Here is a 17,847-nt window from a genome sequence, read left to right as displayed (position 1 = left end):
TTGCAGGGAATGTAGACTAATGACAGATAGTGGTTGTGTTTTATAGCACAGTGGCGGCCACTGGGTGGCACTATTCTATCATTCTTTAATAGAACTTGGGGCCTATGGGTTACAATTTACATGACGGTATTTGTCAACTATATCCTCATTTAACATCTCTTCGTTTCAGAATTGTGGAGAACCTAATGAATTGCCTGTCAACAGCGTACATAACTGTTGTGTCCCTTTAATACTACAGTAGAGAATTCTCTGTGCACCAGACTGAGAAAAGCGATGGAAGTAACCTTCAATAATTAAGATCTGTAGTCGGTAGGGTTTAAATAGGCACAAAACGGCTCATTTAGAAGTCTCATTTGACATGCGCATTGCACTTTACCCAGTAGAGAGACAGTGGTGCCATTAGAAACATAATTTACATGTACTTACCACATGAAAATGCCACGAGTACACAGGGAGAAAACCACAGCAATATAAACGTTCAATGCAGTTCTTGCCGATGCATACATAGGCCGATGCAATTAAAGACATAATTTAGCACATTAATATAATATTTCCTAGTCTATTCATGCATAATAACATAACTTAAAAGTTCTCAGTGGAATATATTGGGAATAATTAACGAGGGTCATAAAAAAAGAATTCCTGATAGCTACACATTAATTTACACTGTAGTGTTGCTACAAAGTAAATCAATATAGTTATTGTCGTTTTATGTCAAGTCAAGTTGCAAAGGAGCAAAGTAAACACGTGTAATTCAAAATAACAACGCAGATGGTTAACATACAGTGATTTGAGTAGGAGGCTTTTACTGTGAAAGGGCAGAGCGGAAGCTTGGCTGCTGTGTCCCTGCAGAGGCTCAAAGCCCGAGCACAGCTGCACTCCTCTCAGAGGTGATAGTGCTGCAGCGAATGGAGGCGAGCGGCTGGGAGCGCCACAACCACCAATTGTTTGGATGTCTGAGTAGTTTTTATTTGGATGTCGGACTTTTACTGAGACATATTTAACCGCGTTTAAGCAACCACCCTTTAAAAAAACTGGGTAGCTTTTTCTTTTACTAAGCAGCGATAGCCTGGCGTTTGAAAAAGGGCGTGTGTGCGGGGAAAGGCAGTTTAACCATTTCATGTAGGTAGTCCGTGTATATATATGCTATTGTAGATCTGTTCACACCATCTGGGTCTAAAAGACACCGTGGAAGATGGGATGCACACTGAGCACAGAGGACAAGGCGGCGGTGGAGCGCAGTAAAATGATCGACAGAAATCTGAGGGACGACGGAGAGAAAGCGGCCAGGGAGGTGAAGTTGCTGCTGCTCGGTAAGACACTCACACAGGAGGAGGAGAAGATGGGCGTCTGAGCGGTGGTGAAGTTCATGTGTGTGTGCATCCACTGCGGCCTGAGCTGTCAGGACCGAAGCACCATGCGGCAAAAGCTTTTAGCTGTCTGTTTCTGTTTGAGTTTGTACTGCTTGATACTGTCATTTCTGTGTTACGACAGTTTCAATTCCGCATATCCATCATAGCACACCCCCTGTTCTGAGAGATGAACTTAACACTGCATATTCAAGTATTGCCAATGCCATGGAGAGTAAATTGGCTAGACCGTGTTTCTGTTTCCACACATTTTTAATACGAGACTATGGTGGTACAGGCACTCATCATTTCAGTTATTGATTACAATTTGGAGGAAACATGTCACTTCTCTTCTAATTAAAAATTACTGATTAAAGTTTATATAAAGTTTCTTCTATATATTTATGACATTATTCAGCAAAATTTATAATCATACTATTAATGTATTGGTCAGTGAGACTCCCCTGTTAATAGGAAACACTTTGATGGTTTGCTTGGAAGACAGTTGAGTATATGCCTAACTCACACTGTGAGTTTATTTTGCTTTATCGCAGTATTTTGTCCAGTAAACCATCTGTATCGACTAAACCCTTCTAACAATGGAACATTTCCTCTCACATAATCTAAGCAGGGAAATGCTGTGAATGCAGTGCAGTGAAAGTAGGGCCATGGCTCATTAGGGGCCCCAGTGAAACCAGATAAAAACTTTATGCAGAGCAGGCTAATCTTTGCAACTTTTTGTATTTGAGGCTAACAGATTCTGCATCAATCTGCATTGCCCATTTTATTTGTAGAAATTTGCCTGTAATCAGAATACTGTGGCAACTTACAGTGGGAAGTTATGCAACTGACATCTAAAGTTAACTTTTTTATGTCTGATATGATTCTAGGGGATAAAACCCTATTAATGAATACAAGCTTGGCTCTTATCTACAGAATAGTGCATGTTTTGTGTTGTTTCTATTTCTAGCCCCCTTTTGTGTGTTGTCATATCTTCAGTCAATTGTGGCCCTGTGTGCACAACAGTAAATGTTTGCATCTAGAAGCCTGGCCATGTGTAAATAAGAGACATTACTTACATGTGGGGAAGCACTGTTGTGATTGTAAACAGAGACCATAGGTGCAAAAATTTTCCACCGGCCCCTGAACTGGCTAGCTGGGAAATGTTGACATGCACACACATGTTATGTGGGTTACCAGGACACACATTCTCAATCTAACACAGGACTATCAAATACTAAATGTACAATCCATTCTGGAAAACGACCCTTTTATGGTGGTAAAAATATAAAAATCCACAAAAGTGAAAAAAATAATAAAAATCAACACCTCATGAATGACTACTAATTTAATAATGCTGTGCATGTTTTCATTAGGTTGCTTTTTAACATCTGGAAAAGGGCGCTTGTGACAAATTTTTGTAACTCCCTTACCTTTAACATTGTTTAATAAGTACCACTTTTCTAAATGATAAAACAAATTAGTCTTCACCTCATAACACTACTGTCTACCTTGGATTACTTATACAGTTTGAACAAATCCGTGGTTTTAAAACCATGTCCTTCTGATATGCTTCATTTTTGTCTTGGTGGCAATTTGTTTGAACAAGCACACATATTTTCATGTTAAGGACTGACTGCATTCTTCAGGTGCTTGGAGGCCTGAATGAGCCTGCTGATTAAAAGCGAGCAAGTTAGGTCAAGTTTCTGCTATGCTGCTGTTGGTGCAGATATGTCTGTTGTGACACCAGTTCTCTAGCTATGTTTGAACTCTACTGTATAGTGTGTGACCTGCTGAAATCCTCACCCAGTAGCTGTTTTTGTGTTATAGCCGTCGTTCGGGCCTTTTCCCCCTGCACACATCTGTCATGGCACCATTTCCTGTCATTTGTATGGGACCTACTCAGCTCTGTAGCCAGGTAACGGACAGTGAGGCTCTTGAGTTACTACTGCCTGAAGTGACAGCAGACTGACGCCAGGAGAAAGGCAGAGATAGCCAGTAAAATGAGAACACAGCTAATGACTGAGGCATTAAATATGAAAGAGCAGTGTGCCGCAACTAACCACACACACTGTTATGAGTTTGAACTGAGTTTATCCAGTTGGAAAAAAGCACTACCATAAAGATGCCATTTAAAGGTTGTTGATTAGAAAATGTGGTCACTATTTGTTTGGTGGCTTACTCAAAAATTGTTGTTCCTTTTATTACTACAGTTGAGCATTAGTAGTCTCTAGTCTCAATCGGTCCATGGACTCTTTAATTTGTCAACTAATATAAATTAGGTCAACTATTTTAACAGAATTGTAAAAATGAGCAGAACGGACTGTGTACAGTGAACTTATTCTGCCATTTACATAGAAATACAAAGTTTACTAGTACTTGTTGGTGAACTTTGGGTCAAATATGATTGGATAATTTAGATTTGAGTATAGAGAGCTTTTACTAATACCACTACCCTTTAGTTAACAAATTGATGCACAGTGTATGTTTTTAGTCAAAGAGCTTTTTTTTAAGCATTTGCAGCCATAGTTGTCTCAGTGATGGACTAATGGACCTAATGAATATAAAGCATTTATAACATACTAAATTGTTAATTAGTGTTGTCATGATACAAAAATTTCAACCTCAATTTTGATACTAGGGAATAAACTCGATATTCGATAGCAATGATACTATGATTATAATTATACACTTTCTTCAGGTAATGGAATGTAATTTTCAACATTAAATCACTCTTATAACCAATTTTGAGTTTTAGCATTGAGTTAGGAGTTAGGAGTTATTTCAATAGGCAACCCTATTGGTACTGTTTGAAACTGAGCTGCAGAGAAGCTATGGTAGAATTTGCCATTTAATTGGAGTTTTGAGCTTTTGGTTTTATTGATGATTAATTGGTATGCTATTACAGGCCCTATTCACATGAAACAAAAACTGGCTCATCAAAATAATTGTGTGTAGGTTTATTTTTTGTCATTTCCCATTACGATATCACTACCTGGGCTCAGTACTAATAATTGAGCTGAGACGTTGCTTTATCATAATAAATTAGGCCCAGATGATATCAAAAAAATGTGTCACAATTTAGTTTCATCATATACAAAAAAGAAAATGCCAGTCTGTGATGATTTCCTGAACATAAACAATACAGAAAGAATACAGATATTTGTCGTTTAACATCCCTGTCCAGTTTCTTCTCCCAGACTCTGGTCCAAACCACTTGCTTTTACTGACAGAAGATTGGCTGTGAGCCATTCAATTGAAGACCCATCACTGACCCTTTAGATTGACTGAATCTCGATCTCTATTGATTTAATTGCAGAGCCCAACAATAAATGCAGAATTCTGCATTTCTCTACAATGTCAAATGTCTCTGTGGACTGTCTTGTCTGTGCCAGTGTGTGCAGGAGTAGAGCCATCGTGTCATCATGTTGTCAGGATGATCAGTCCTGCTAATTTAGTTTGGTTATTTCTTTTGGTGGGTAGCATAACTCCAAACCTGCTGGAATCCTTTAGTGTCGCTGAATTAGTGAATTTGTCTTTTAAGAGCGAGACGGAAATCAGAAACTGAGTGGTAAAATAGAAAAAATAAAAGATAGAAATACTGGGAATAAGAGATTATTTGGATTAAATGTAAAGTAGCAGTCAATGATTAACACATTAATATAATGGTTAACAAACCAGATATACTTCATTAACATTGTGAGCTCAGTCTCAAGTCACTGAAAATGTAATACATCTTAAGGACTCAATAAAAAAAATAAATTGGCAGAATTAATCACATTATCGAAAAAGCTTTAACCTGATATGTATGAGACTGCTCTGTATAAAATTGTGTTTAGCCAACTCAAATGTTTAAACATAGCTAGAAGTTATATAAATGCTTAGAAATAAATATATTGCTTTAATGTTTTTTTTGTTTTTTTTATCACTTTCACCATTTACATGATTAAACACATTCTCTTAAACAGGTATGCAAGTAATTTTTGTCACAATAGTAAATGTAGTTCTTGCATGTAGTGTGGTTCTATTATGCAGTCCTACTTCCTACCCCTTCCAGATGGAGCACTGAAAAGGCTTGTTCCATGTTGTGGACACACAAATGCATACACACATAGTCCCAAGACAATAAGATGCAGCATATGGCTAATCTTGAGTGGAAAAGGCTCTGCCATTGTGGCCGTTTTAATCACATTTGTCTATTTTTCTGCAACAGTCCCCCTGCTCTGCCTCTGCAGTTATTGGGAAAAATCCACCTGGGGAAGTTCCAAAAGTGAGATGTGGTTAAGGTTAGCAGATAGAAGCTGCTCTGTTCTCTGTGGAAGGAGCTGAAAACCATCAATTTGCACTGGAGGGGTTAGCCTGGAGTTTCTTAAAATAGGCCAAACCACTCGAAACCGAAAACAGCTGGTGTAGAGGTTTGGGGTCTGCAGGCTTTTTGACGTGGGCGTATCAAAGGTGTGGGCGTGTAACATGACTCTGCATAAATACATTAAGGCACATAGGTCAGGCTTGTGGTTCCACATATGAGTCAAAGCAGGAAGAAGACTCTTTTGGGGCTGGTCTGGCCTCAAGGCCCCAGCAGGAGCCACACCCGCGTGATATCACTGTTGTTCTGCTGCCTCATCCAAGTCCCCCACATACACGTTATACTGTAAAGCAGGGATTCTCAAGCATTTCTTTTCAAAATTTTACTAACTTTCTAACAATTTCCGAGTACTACCAGGAAGAGACTAAAATGTTTCTTAAATGGGCCAGATTTGGATGAAATCATGACTGAATTGGATTCAAACCAGGTCTATACTACAAGCCCCTACTATAATAGAGGGGTAGGGTACTAACTAAAGAAAACAAATAAACTTAATAATACATCACTGTAGAAAACAAAGTACAAGATCCACTGCTGTAAGACATTCAATAATAAGGTCTAATTTTGCATGTTGCATCTTTTTTCCTTTGTTTTTTACACACATGGTCCAATTCACTTCAAAAGAGGAATTGACCAATCTGCTCCACCTTACCCTTGTTATTCTCAAACACAAAATAAGTCCAAATAATAAGGCATAAAAAACTATCTTTGTCTTTATCTGCAGTCTGATATGACTGCCCATGTTGCACTCTGCAGTGCTATGTGAAGTGCTCTGGCTGAGCTGCTGTCCAGCCTCCATGTCCAGCTGCGCGGCCGTCTGTATGCAGCCTCCTAATGGCTTCACACTGCTCTGTGTTTGCCCTCAGAGCACACAGAGCCCCCCCTCTCTGGAGCTCTCCAGCACCAGAGTAGTGACAAGTAATTAAAACAATGTGTCCTCAGGTGAATCTTATCCAATTATACCAACACTGAAGTGCCAAGGCAGAGCTTTCAGCATTCTGCCAGTGCTAGAAGGTTTATAGGAATTCAAACACAATTCTTGTCAACAGAATCTGTGTTTTGTTACACACTAGTCTTAAAGCTGACCCTGCTATCGGTCTAACAACTGCTATTATTGTGTTATGTCATCCATATTTGAAGAAACATGTCGAAGTAGGATGTTTACTTTAGTGGCATAGGTTATGTTGGTATCACATCATGGTTTATTCATGCTTTTCAATGCAAGTTTGGCCTTTTATTTACTTCTTAATATTTTTGCAGTGTATGCTCTAATATATGGTTAGCTGGTGTAGAATCTACCAAAGTACAGGTTGTTGAAATGTTGAAAGATTGTGTTCGCAGCTCTCTGATTACCAATGACATTGATATCTGAAAACCCCAATGCAGAAGACGGCAGTAGATTTATTATGCTTGGCAGGCCCTGTATAAAGCCAATATATCGCACACAAATTTTTAAAGGCTTACCTCCTCAGGTGACTGTGGACTTGAGATGCCCTGGAATAAAGAGAGCTGTTGCCATGGCACTGTGACGTGTGAAATTGGCAAAGTCGCGTTGACGACCGTCTGATTCTCTTCATCCTCTCTCTTCATCCTCTCTCTCTGCCTCCCTCCTCTTCTGTTCTATTCATCATGCTGTTGCCTCATCGGTCAACTACAGCGTCAACAGTCTAATTCGCCGTCTGTGCCAAGTGGCTTTCCATCACCATTTGACACTGTGTTCTTCGGCCCTTGACAATATTTCCAGTGGAGATGTGTTTTATTGCTTAATATGGCCCACACTAAGACAGAAAACCTGCACAGTAAAACTTCTTAATTACAAGCAGGCCAGGGTTAGGGTTGCAATATATATTGCAATCTGATCTAAACAGATTTTGAATTGTTGCAAATTGGCAAACACTTGCACTAGGGTTAGGGTTATTGCACTAGTACTAGTTTCGCAGTTTGTCTCTCTCAAATGCTCTTGAAAGTGTGAAGCTTGAACTGAATATTAGGCTACTAATAAAACATAAACCACCAATCAGTGTTTCTCAGGTCAGATTTTTTTTTAACACAAATGTTCAGCCCTTGGCCTGGTCAAAACATAAATCTACACTACAACTACTCCCTGGTCCGTGTAATAAGGGCAGATTAAATTATGGATTTTTATTTTATTTTTTTCCTTGTGCTCTTTTGCCTTGCAGGTGCTGGTGAATCTGGAAAAAGCACAATAGTCAAGCAGATGAAGTAAGTATATCATATTGTCTTGTCTTTACTGAACACCTTTCATATGCACAATACCGCTGTGTAGACATTATTCCATAGTATTAATTTTCCACAATACAAACCATGACGATAGCTGGATACTGTTACACAGACTACAAAAGCCTTGTGTGTAATGGATTGTGACGAGAAACAAGCACAATCTGTCACTGTGGATCCATACTTTGTCCATTAGTGGTCTTTTGGATATAGCACATAGTCAACAAACTCAATGTGAGGTATACCGGTAGGGATAAATCAATAATGGTGTGTTCTTGTTGCTGTGTACATTTTTAAATCTGTGTATTTATTTTTGTAGAATCATCCACGAAGCAGGCTACTCAGAAGAGGAGTGCAAACAGTACAAGGCTGTAGTCTACAGCAACACAATCCAGTCTATCATTGCCATCATCAGAGCCATGGGTCGCCTTAAGATCGACTTTGGAGACCCAGGGAGAGCTGTAAGTGGTGGAGAATGCAATTCAGATATATAGCTTTCTTTAGCCATAGTTTAACCTTTGAGTGGACTGACAGACGCATGGCTGTCAATCTGCATATTTGGTCACTGCCTCCCAGTCTCACAATCGCACCTGTGGGTTCTCAGGACTCACTGTGGTTTCAATTTCACTTATTGTTATAATTCCAACTTGTTATTGTATGTATTTGACAGCCTTAATCTACAAGGCTGCCAAAGTACTGCTCACCATAGACAGTTTCCTATAACAAACCAATGATTTGTGCTATCTTGCTTAAACAAAGGCATATTTTTGGTGGTTTCTATGTGTGATTTCACCCATATGTCTAACAGATTGAGCTTCCATTCAGCTGTGAAGCTGTTAATTATAAGGAGGTGTAATGACTTTGATGGTTGCTTAATCACATTGACACAAGCCCCTCTCTTCTGTAGGACGATGCGCGGCAGCTGTTTGTGCTGGCGGGCTCTGCAGAGGAGGGCTTCATGACCGCAGAGCTGGCAGGTGTCATTAAACGGCTGTGGAAGGACGGAGGGGTCCAGGCCTGCTTCAGCCGCTCTCGCGAATATCAGCTCAACGATTCAGCAGCATAGTGAGTCACACACAGTCACTCATAAACACCAAACAATGGGGAAAGTGAGTTTTCTCTGCCAGCTCCTGAGTCATGCTCTCAATGGAGCCTCACGCAGCTTTATTGGAAAAATATTGCACCTCTGGTGGCCAGAAGGACAAATAGGGAAAATGTGTAGATTTAAATGTCCTACCTTTGTGTCTGTAAGACCCATTCATGTGCACTACTGTGTAGACCACTCAAATATGTCAGTTTGGACTTTTACTCTGTCAATATTTGCACTTCTGAGGCTAAATAATTTATTGCTCTAAGTGTTTGTGTTATGGGAAACGTAGAAGCCTTTGTTTCTGGTCTTGTGCAATAGCCACTGGCATAGATGCTGTTGACATCATCAGAAGTCAGCCCCTTACTGGGCAGAAAGCCATATGTCTTGTTTTCCCTTTGAGTATCAGCAGTTACATCACAGATTAAACCACCAGTGGTTTTCCATTTTTAACTGCTTCTCTAATCTGAAGAGCTTGGAGTGAATGGGGACCAGTGTTGGGGAAGCTCCTTTTGAAAAAGTGATTCGTTTTCCATTACTAGTTACTTGTTAAAATTAAATATGTGCTTTTATATTTTATTAAAGGCATTTAAATAGAGGTAAACAACAAAGTGGTTGTTTAAACTGGCTGAAATGATGTAAGATTGAAGAAATGTAGAAATTGGTAATATCTACACAGCTCTGCTATAAGCGGGTTATCTCTGCCATTGAGGTGTTGACCTGACTGCAGAAGTCATGTCTATGGGACTTTCCCTGTTAGCACATCCAACATGCTCCTTGTTTAAATTGTAACATTGCCCAGTATTCTGCAAAACAAATACAATCTTTTCAGTTGTTATTGTTTTGTTTGTTTTAGTGTGAAGGCCAATGTATTTAATTCTTTGTAGTCCAAATCTATTAAAGGTGATTGTGTATTACTCACAAATGAAACTTGGATCACAAATAAGTGCAAATGAATTGTATCTTAGCCTTTTGTCAGGTAACAGAAGGGTCCATTTGGGCCCGTGTCAGTGCATGGGTGGCCTGTAGCAGGTATTGTGTGAAGTTGAAGAGAGTGGGGCAGATGGTTGCTCTCACATGTAGGGGATTTCCTATCAGCTGTAAATCTGAACCCACTAGAGACACAGAACTCCTTCTGAACAAGAGAGACACACTTTGTGCTCGCTTTGAGGCAGCAGTACTAACCACTGTGCAATCACATCCAATTTCGGCACAACTCTGTCTAACTGGCCTAGTTATGTAGTAATAAGAGTAATAGTGGAACAGCTGCTAAAGGGTATGTTATCATCATATTAAAATTAATTTTTTTTTACTCATAATATTACGGAAGTTTGGAAACGCCTGATCTGAAGCATGTAAATGTGTCGCAATACAACCAACACAACTTCACTTTTCTCTTACTGTCTTTGTTTGCCCTTTCTAACAGCTACTTGAATGACTTGGACAGGATATCGCAGGCTACCTACATTCCCACACAGCAGGACGTCCTGAGGACCCGAGTCAAAACCACAGGAATTGTTGAGACACACTTCACATTCAAGGACCTCCACTTCAAGTGAGAACTTCTACAGTTTTACACCTGGCTCTTTCTTGCAGCACTGGTCTTATAGGATCTGAATACTGAGACTCAGCCAGCCTGTAGATCCAGCTGCTGATGCACAGGCTGTGAGCATCGTTTATGACATAGAAACCAAAATAAACAGGAAGGAAGGAGTTGGCCTGAAAATGTCATGTCACACTATATTGTGTAAAATACGGCTATCCTTTTTAATGCCTAAATTATAATTATTATAAATTATTATATTATTTAATAGATTGTAAATCAGTTGTTGCTACTTTAGTATTCTGTTGAAGTATTAAGATCTTTTCTTTATTTTCATTATCATTTAAAATCTGCCTGGTTTTAATTGATTGTCAAGCCAAGTGCCAAGTTAAAGTAATGATTTTGAGACTTTTTTGTTGTTTGAGGATCACTCCTCAAATATTTTCTGGATATGTTCTGGAACTAGCAGGAAGACGGCTGATGCAAAAAAAAAAAAAAAAAATGAGCCAAAGATGTTAATTTTGTCTTTTTGTGTACTTTAACTTGTTGGGTTCTTTTTTTAAAGACAACATGGTAAAGTGTATTTACCTTGTTGACATATTTCGACTGCTAGCGGCAAGCCATCTTCAGAACTATCACAGGTGTTGATGTGTCGTATATCAGCAGTTGTTACTTCTTGTAGGCGTGGTCAGCCTGACTGAACAACACATCATCACCAACACCAGTGACAGTTCTGAAGATGGCTTGCACCTAGCAGCTGAAACATGTCAACACTGTAAATGCTCTTTACTGTATTGTATTAAAAAAAGAACCCAAGAAAACGAGAACCCAAGTCAAAAAAAGGTTTAGTTCACACTTTTCATATTGCATTGTGAGCATCACCACCTTTTTCTCTCACATGCAGAATGTTTGATGTGGGAGGTCAGAGGTCAGAGAGGAAGAAGTGGATTCACTGCTTTGAGGGTGTGACAGCCATCATCTTCTGTGTGGCCCTGAGTGACTACGACCTGGTGCTGGCTGAGGACGAGGAGATGGTGAGTTATTTAGCACTGACTCAAGCACAAATGACTGACCACAACAACACTGCAGCGACGTGTTCTTTGTTTGGGCAGAATGGGCCAGCATAGTTTCCATCGTGAATGTTAACAGATCAACAGCGACCCGGCCTGGCCTCTAATGCAGCCGTACACATAATCTCTCCTTTGTATCTCACAGAACCGAATGCATGAAAGTATGAAGCTGTTTGACAGTATCTGCAACAACAAGTGGTTCACTGACACGTCCATTATCCTGTTCCTCAACAAGAAGGACCTTTTTGAAGAAAAGATCAAGAAGAGTCCCCTCACCATCTGCTACCCTGAATACGCTGGTGAGAATCTGCTTATAGTTGCTTTAATAACACTATATATTATAAAGCATTTAATTAATGGACCTCAACAGTCCTGTTCCACTTCACTGCTGTCTGCTGTGATTATGGAAGTCAATTTCACATTCATGTTCTCCATAGACTTCTGGATAAATTCAAATTTTAAGAGTTTACACTGCAAAGACTAAAGGGCTACAGTATGTAGTAACTAATGTCCATAACACGATTGTTTTCAGTCCAGAAAAGACATGTAAAACTTGATGTTAAAGGTATGACTTAGCAGTTTATAAACTTTACAAAAAAGTTGTTCTATAAAAAGGAAGGTCTTGTGTTCATTAGTCAACACATGGCCGATTAGCCCCAATCAAGCTTTCAGACTTTTGAAAAACTTTTTTGGTATATGGGGAAAATGAATGGGGAATTTACTTTCCGGAACCAAGTAGTCTGTGGTCAGTGGTCACTTAAAGGACAGAGACAGACAAATTTCCCAGTCATTGATGCATTAGAGAGATATGACATGAGGACACACATAGATTAGATAAAAGCACACATTTCTAACAGTTTCCTCTCCTTTGTCTCCTTTTGTAGGCTCTAACACGTACGAGGAAGCTGCCGCCTACATCCAGTGTCAGTTTGAAGATTTGAACAAGAGAAAAGACACAAAGGAGATTTACACCCATTTCACATGCGCCACAGACACCAAGAATGTGCAGTTTGTGTTTGACGCTGTCACTGACGTCATTATTAAGAACAACCTAAAAGACTGTGGCCTCTTCTGAGGACGACAACAGCAAACAATTTTTACGGGTAATTATCCTAGGGTTTATTTCAAAACATGGATGGGACATGGAACTCTGGAACTGGAAACGGCCTGCTCCACCTGTAGATAAGCACTGGCTGTTCAGATGAATATAACAATGTTATATTTTTGTTTTTGTGTCCTTGGGCAAGAAACCCCTTACATATGCTTGAATCTGTTTGTGGTGGCACAGTCACACACAGTCACACTCTGAGCACTGGATGACTAATGTTTCAAGCTGTGTGTCTAGAAAAGCACTGTTTGAGACATACATTTTTAATAATAACATCTTCTGTATGTCTTGACTGTGATGTTTTAACTATAGATGTTTGTAGCAGTGATGGGCAATATACATAGTACAAAGATACAAAGTAATACTATGGCAAATATTGCACTATCAAACATATATTAAATTATTTTTTTTATAAAAAAGGAATTTAACCTTCATTTAATGTGCAGAAAACTAAATGAAAATGTATTAAAATATATTTTAAAAAGAAACAATATTCTAATATTGAAATATTGATATTTTGGTAACAATCCTCCTATCACTAAGTTGTAGTATGACTACAGAGAGGTTAAATTCTTTATGAGCTTTAAGTCTCTAAGTCTTTAAGTATCATGTATTGTCCTCATGAATTCCATCTGTCTCTGTCCTCAGGCAGTGGAGCCAGCCTGATGTGCATCTTTTTGCGGGGAAGATGATGAGAGAAGCTCAGAGGATCATGGACCAGTGCTGTACTATATGCCACTTTTACACAGCTTTATTTATGTTTTTGTCTTGGGACATTTTGAACAAACATTTCAACATCTGTGTAGAATGTCTCATTGTAAAAGCATCAATGCAGATTTCAACACTTTTTTTTTTTTTTTGTCCTGTTCATATTTCAAGGTGAACTTTTCCTTCATTTTCTGGAAAAGATACCTTTGTGGTGGAAATACATCTTTTCTTCCTTTATTTTGAAGGGAGAAAAGTAGTTTGAGTCTAGTTTGTTGGTACTTGTGCCTTGGCATGCCTTTACTGCGTCCTGTTGCTCGTTCTGTTGCCTGCTGATCTGTCCTGTTTTCATATGTTTGTGTCCCTGCTATTTTCTATGTGCACACCAGTGAGCTATTGGAGGAAGCAGATTTTCCCCTGTTTAAAGGTACATGGTTCCCATATGGTAACCCAACATGTAGCTGCTACTGTCCCCATCTTGCCCGCCATGACAATGAAAGGCCTGGCTAGCCAACAGTGTACTGAGGTCTTTATTGTTACAAATAGCCCTTACTTCTGGGGTTTGGGTTTTTTAACAATGTGTAAATTGTCCATTCTTCCCTGTTACTTAGAAAAATGGAGTGTTAATGGCACTGACTCTGTTCATACACAAGAGTTTTAAATGATCCGAGTAGGCACATTTTATTGTACATTTTTATTGTATTTTAAGGAGAATTACTGAACTACAGCAGACAATGTAAAAGTGAGTATGTGGTTTCTTTAGGATTGAGACATACTTTTACTTCCTGTCCCTGCAATCCCTGCATTATCAGCGGTCAAGTTAACACAACATGGTGAGACAACCTGGTCTGCAATTGATGATCAGTCTACTTTGCCAAGATCCAGAAACATTGTTCTTTTCATGTAAAGAAACTGCCACAACTGTCTATGTATGTGTATGTTCTCCACAGATGGAGAATATTTGTAAACTCATCTCCCTTATTTTGCTAATAAAACCATTTACAAACTACCTAAATGATTTCTACTATATTCACACATTTTACAGAGTCTACAATGTAGTACTATTCTTATCGTGCCCCTTTTTTCAGTTTTTAATGTCATGCAGTCATCACATGCTTGCCTAATACGCAAATACCTCTGACTGTAGTTTTGTGTTTCCTAAATGAACTTTGAGTTGTTTGCACAGTCTCAAATCCATGTGTGCTGGTAACTAATCATGTTTTGTTAAGAAAACAATGCCTAATACTTACCATCAATACTGTTTTATGTTTTATAATGTAGTTTGTTTTATGCAGATGGCTGTGACGTAAAGCTCTCGCATGACTGCCAGGCTCTATTATTTATGTCATACTGTATTTCTCCCAGCCATAATTTGCATTGTAAATGTACTGTGGCGTTGCCTGATGGCTTAGTTTTTAACAATAGTTCAAAGTCAAATTTGTAGGTTGGTTGTACTGGAGTATACAACAATTGAAGCAGCTACTTTTATATAAACGAAATGGATCAAATTGTTTCTGTAAACTCACTAGTCTCTTTGACCTGTGCTTTCATTATAACATGTCTTTGAACTGTCTTTTATAGTTTACCTTTCTCAGCTAAAGGAAGATTCATCTTTTCAAGTGCTGTTGAAGCATTTAAATGTCACAAATCTCTCATTTTCCCATGCAATATGTTGATTTACACGCAGGAGGCAAGACATGTCAGTTCAAAAGAAAGCACAGTGTGACAAATATGAGGAGCAGCGGATTGGTACAGAAAAAACACAGGAAGGGTGGCTGGCTGCAGGGATGCTGCCAGTTGGAGTAGTAGCATGTGTCTGTGGGAGGGGGCACATATGTTGTATTTTTAGCACCTTTTAGAGATGAGAGAGCAAGTCTAAGACACTGAACAAGGAGGCAGCCATGATGAAGCTGTAGTGTAAAATCAACAGTAGTGACACTGAGAGGATCTCCCTGCCATAAACTCAGGAAAAGGGATATTTGACAAGTGAGTGAAGAGGAGAGGCCCGTCAACACAACAATACAAGCATTATTTCTGTTATTTGGCCGCTGTGTTTACACTCTGTGCTACCCTTTGCCACTTTGTCCAGGGCTCACAGTTGGCAACACAGATAAGGCAGGCTTATCAGCTCAGTGTTGGACAGGATGCATTGTAACTCCCAGCAGACACACTCTGAGGTTGGATCGGCACTTTCTTCTGCACTGCAGAGCTTTCTTAGGGTACAGGATGTGATAACAGGTCATTGTACTATGGCTATTTCTATTTAAAACAATATTACGCTATTAGGGTGAAAAATCAATGAAAAGCTTAGCTGACATTCCCCTTGAGAGACAGTGTTGACCAGACCACCCTTGAAGATTTTATAATTTGCCATAAAATGTGCTGTTAGTGTATTTATGATGTACCACACTATACTGCTTCTGTACACTAGTATACTGCTTCTTATATTGTAAACATGTGAATATGGCCCACATGATGTAGTAATAATAATAATAATGCACTGGAGTTATACAGTGCCCTCCTTGACATCCAAAGCACATTACATTGTATTATTCATTCATTGAATAATAGAATGCAGCTGTGGTTACAGTAGTAACCACAGCTGCCCTTGCCTAAGGACACAACAACAGTTAGCATAAGAGCCACTGCTGCCCCACTAACTGACCAACCTCTGTCTTGTTTGGCTTCTAAGACCTGACAATAACAGGCAGTGACAAGCAAGCAAATGAACTGTTCAAATGTTTTAAATTATTTTCATATTTCAGTTTCTATAAACATAAATCATTATGATTATGGTTATTAACATGTCATATTAGGCTTCTGTAAATTTTTATGAAATTATAAAATTTCTCTCTAATTTTAATCTCACAACATAAATTTGAATTAAATCTTCAAAGGGCACCATATAAAATGTTAATATTTTATTTAATTTCTTCCTAATCTATATAAAATGGTTTACTGTTGCCTGAGGAAAACATTTAGTGACTACAGGCATTAAAATGCCATCCACCCAGTACAAAAGTGTTTTTTGTGCAGCCTGCCTGATTGCTCTTACTACTGATCGTTTTAAACCCAATTACATTTTTCTTCATGTATATGGGAACGCAAGAGGGTGTGACCAATTGATTTACATGCCTGTTGTGCTGCTGCCTGACTCTTTTAATGAGCTAATCTGAATGTTGTGTACAAAAGATGCGTGAGTATTTTATCTGGTTGTATACAAGTGGATACTGCACACATTTCCTCTCCAGCTGGATGCCTGCCTCTGTGCTTCTGCTGTCACCTGATATTCACTGGTCACTCTCATTCATTGCACAGATACTGGCTTTGATCTGAGTATGCCCAGCTACATAGGCTACAGTGGTGCACACACAAAGTCTTTTTCCCCATGATGTCATTGATTCCCAGCTCCATGGCAACAGTGAACGGCAGTGATGAAGAAGAGCGATGGAAGTGCACCCATATTTCCTCATAGTCAGAGGATGAAGTTGTTAAAAATAGATTCTAGGTGTCCAGGAGCATTGTAGTGGGAGCAGGTTTGAATAGATCCAAAGCAGGCTGCCATTGTCATTAAGATTGCAGTAGGAACATATTTAAAGGTGCACTTTTAGTTTTCTTGGAGACAGTCTGGCACCATCTTGATTTATTTCATTATTGCTTTGACTGTAATATTCCACATTATGGCATCGAGTCCTTTTCAATCTTGTGTCTATTCAATTATAGGTATTTTATTGCTTGAAAAACATGCATTGTACTGTGAGTGGGGTCGCCTCTCCACAAATCATGACCTCTTCATGAAGATAGCAGTAGAGGTAGATAGATAAATTGTTTAATGCCATAATGCAGCGACATACAGGCAAAGCAATAACCCTGCAACAGAAAAGTGAGTTCACCTTTGAGCAAGATGTACTTGTTCTAATTATCCCTCATGTTTGCTGTATATTTGTGAGTGATTGTCTTTGTAATGCAGCTAAATATTTAGAATTTTATTGAATATTCATCCTGAATGTTTTTAAACAAATTTCAAGGACTGGAATTTTCACAATGAAAAAAAATCCAGAACCTGAGCAACTGTTCCTTAGACCATGAACAATGCTGTATTCTTCAACTGGCAGGCAGAATGAGTGGTGTAACTAAAGACAGAATCTGTTTCTGTTCTGCTCAGTGCCATTAACTATGAAACAACAGAAGCTCTGAGCCTGCCATAGGGATATCTGAATTAGACCCTGTTTCCACCTCTTAACATTCCGCTGTGCTCACTGCATAGACCCCACTGAGGGCCTGCAGTAGGTCACATGAGCACAACATTACAGATACTGTAGCCAGACCCGACCCACAGTTTACAAATATAAATACACATAATATGCATAGGGCTCACAGA

General features: G+C 39.0%; 1 protein-coding gene across 1 annotated transcript; it reads left to right on the top strand.

Moving 5' to 3' along the window:
* The first annotated feature begins 868 nt into the window (after positions 1-868).
* Positions 869-14,475, top strand: gnai1 (guanine nucleotide binding protein (G protein), alpha inhibiting activity polypeptide 1). Its single transcript, XM_020926721.2, has 9 exons — positions 869-1,313; positions 7,896-7,938; positions 8,273-8,414; positions 8,861-9,018; positions 10,467-10,595; positions 11,488-11,617; positions 11,799-11,952; positions 12,538-12,756; positions 13,410-14,475. Exons 1-8 carry the CDS (start codon positions 1,196-1,198, stop codon positions 12,726-12,728), a joined length of 1,065 nt encoding a protein of 354 aa, XP_020782380.1. The 5' UTR covers positions 869-1,195; the 3' UTR covers positions 12,729-12,756; positions 13,410-14,475.
* Positions 14,476-17,847: the final 3,372 nt, after the last annotated feature.

The sequence above is a fragment of the Boleophthalmus pectinirostris genome, unplaced genomic scaffold (assembly GCF_026225935.1).
Source record: "Boleophthalmus pectinirostris isolate CB_2022bp ecotype Guang Dong unplaced genomic scaffold, ASM2622593v1 HiC_scaffold_18, whole genome shotgun sequence".
In the NCBI taxonomy this organism is placed as follows: Eukaryota; Metazoa; Chordata; class Actinopteri; order Gobiiformes; family Gobiidae; genus Boleophthalmus; species Boleophthalmus pectinirostris.
Note: the sequence above shows the minus strand (reverse complement) of the source record. Positions and strands in the feature narration are given on the sequence as shown.

Coding starts and splice junctions, on each gene's coding strand:
- gnai1 (XM_020926721.2), top strand. CDS start 1,196: ATGGGATGCACACTGAGCACAGAGGACAAGGCGGCGGTGGAGCGCAGT. Junction 1,314..7,895: donor GGTGAAGTTGCTGCTGCTCG/GTAAGACACTCA, acceptor TTTGCCTTGCAG/GTGCTGGTGAATCTGGAAAA. Junction 11,953..12,537: donor CTGCTACCCTGAATACGCTG/GTGAGAATCTGC, acceptor CTCCTTTTGTAG/GCTCTAACACGTACGAGGAA.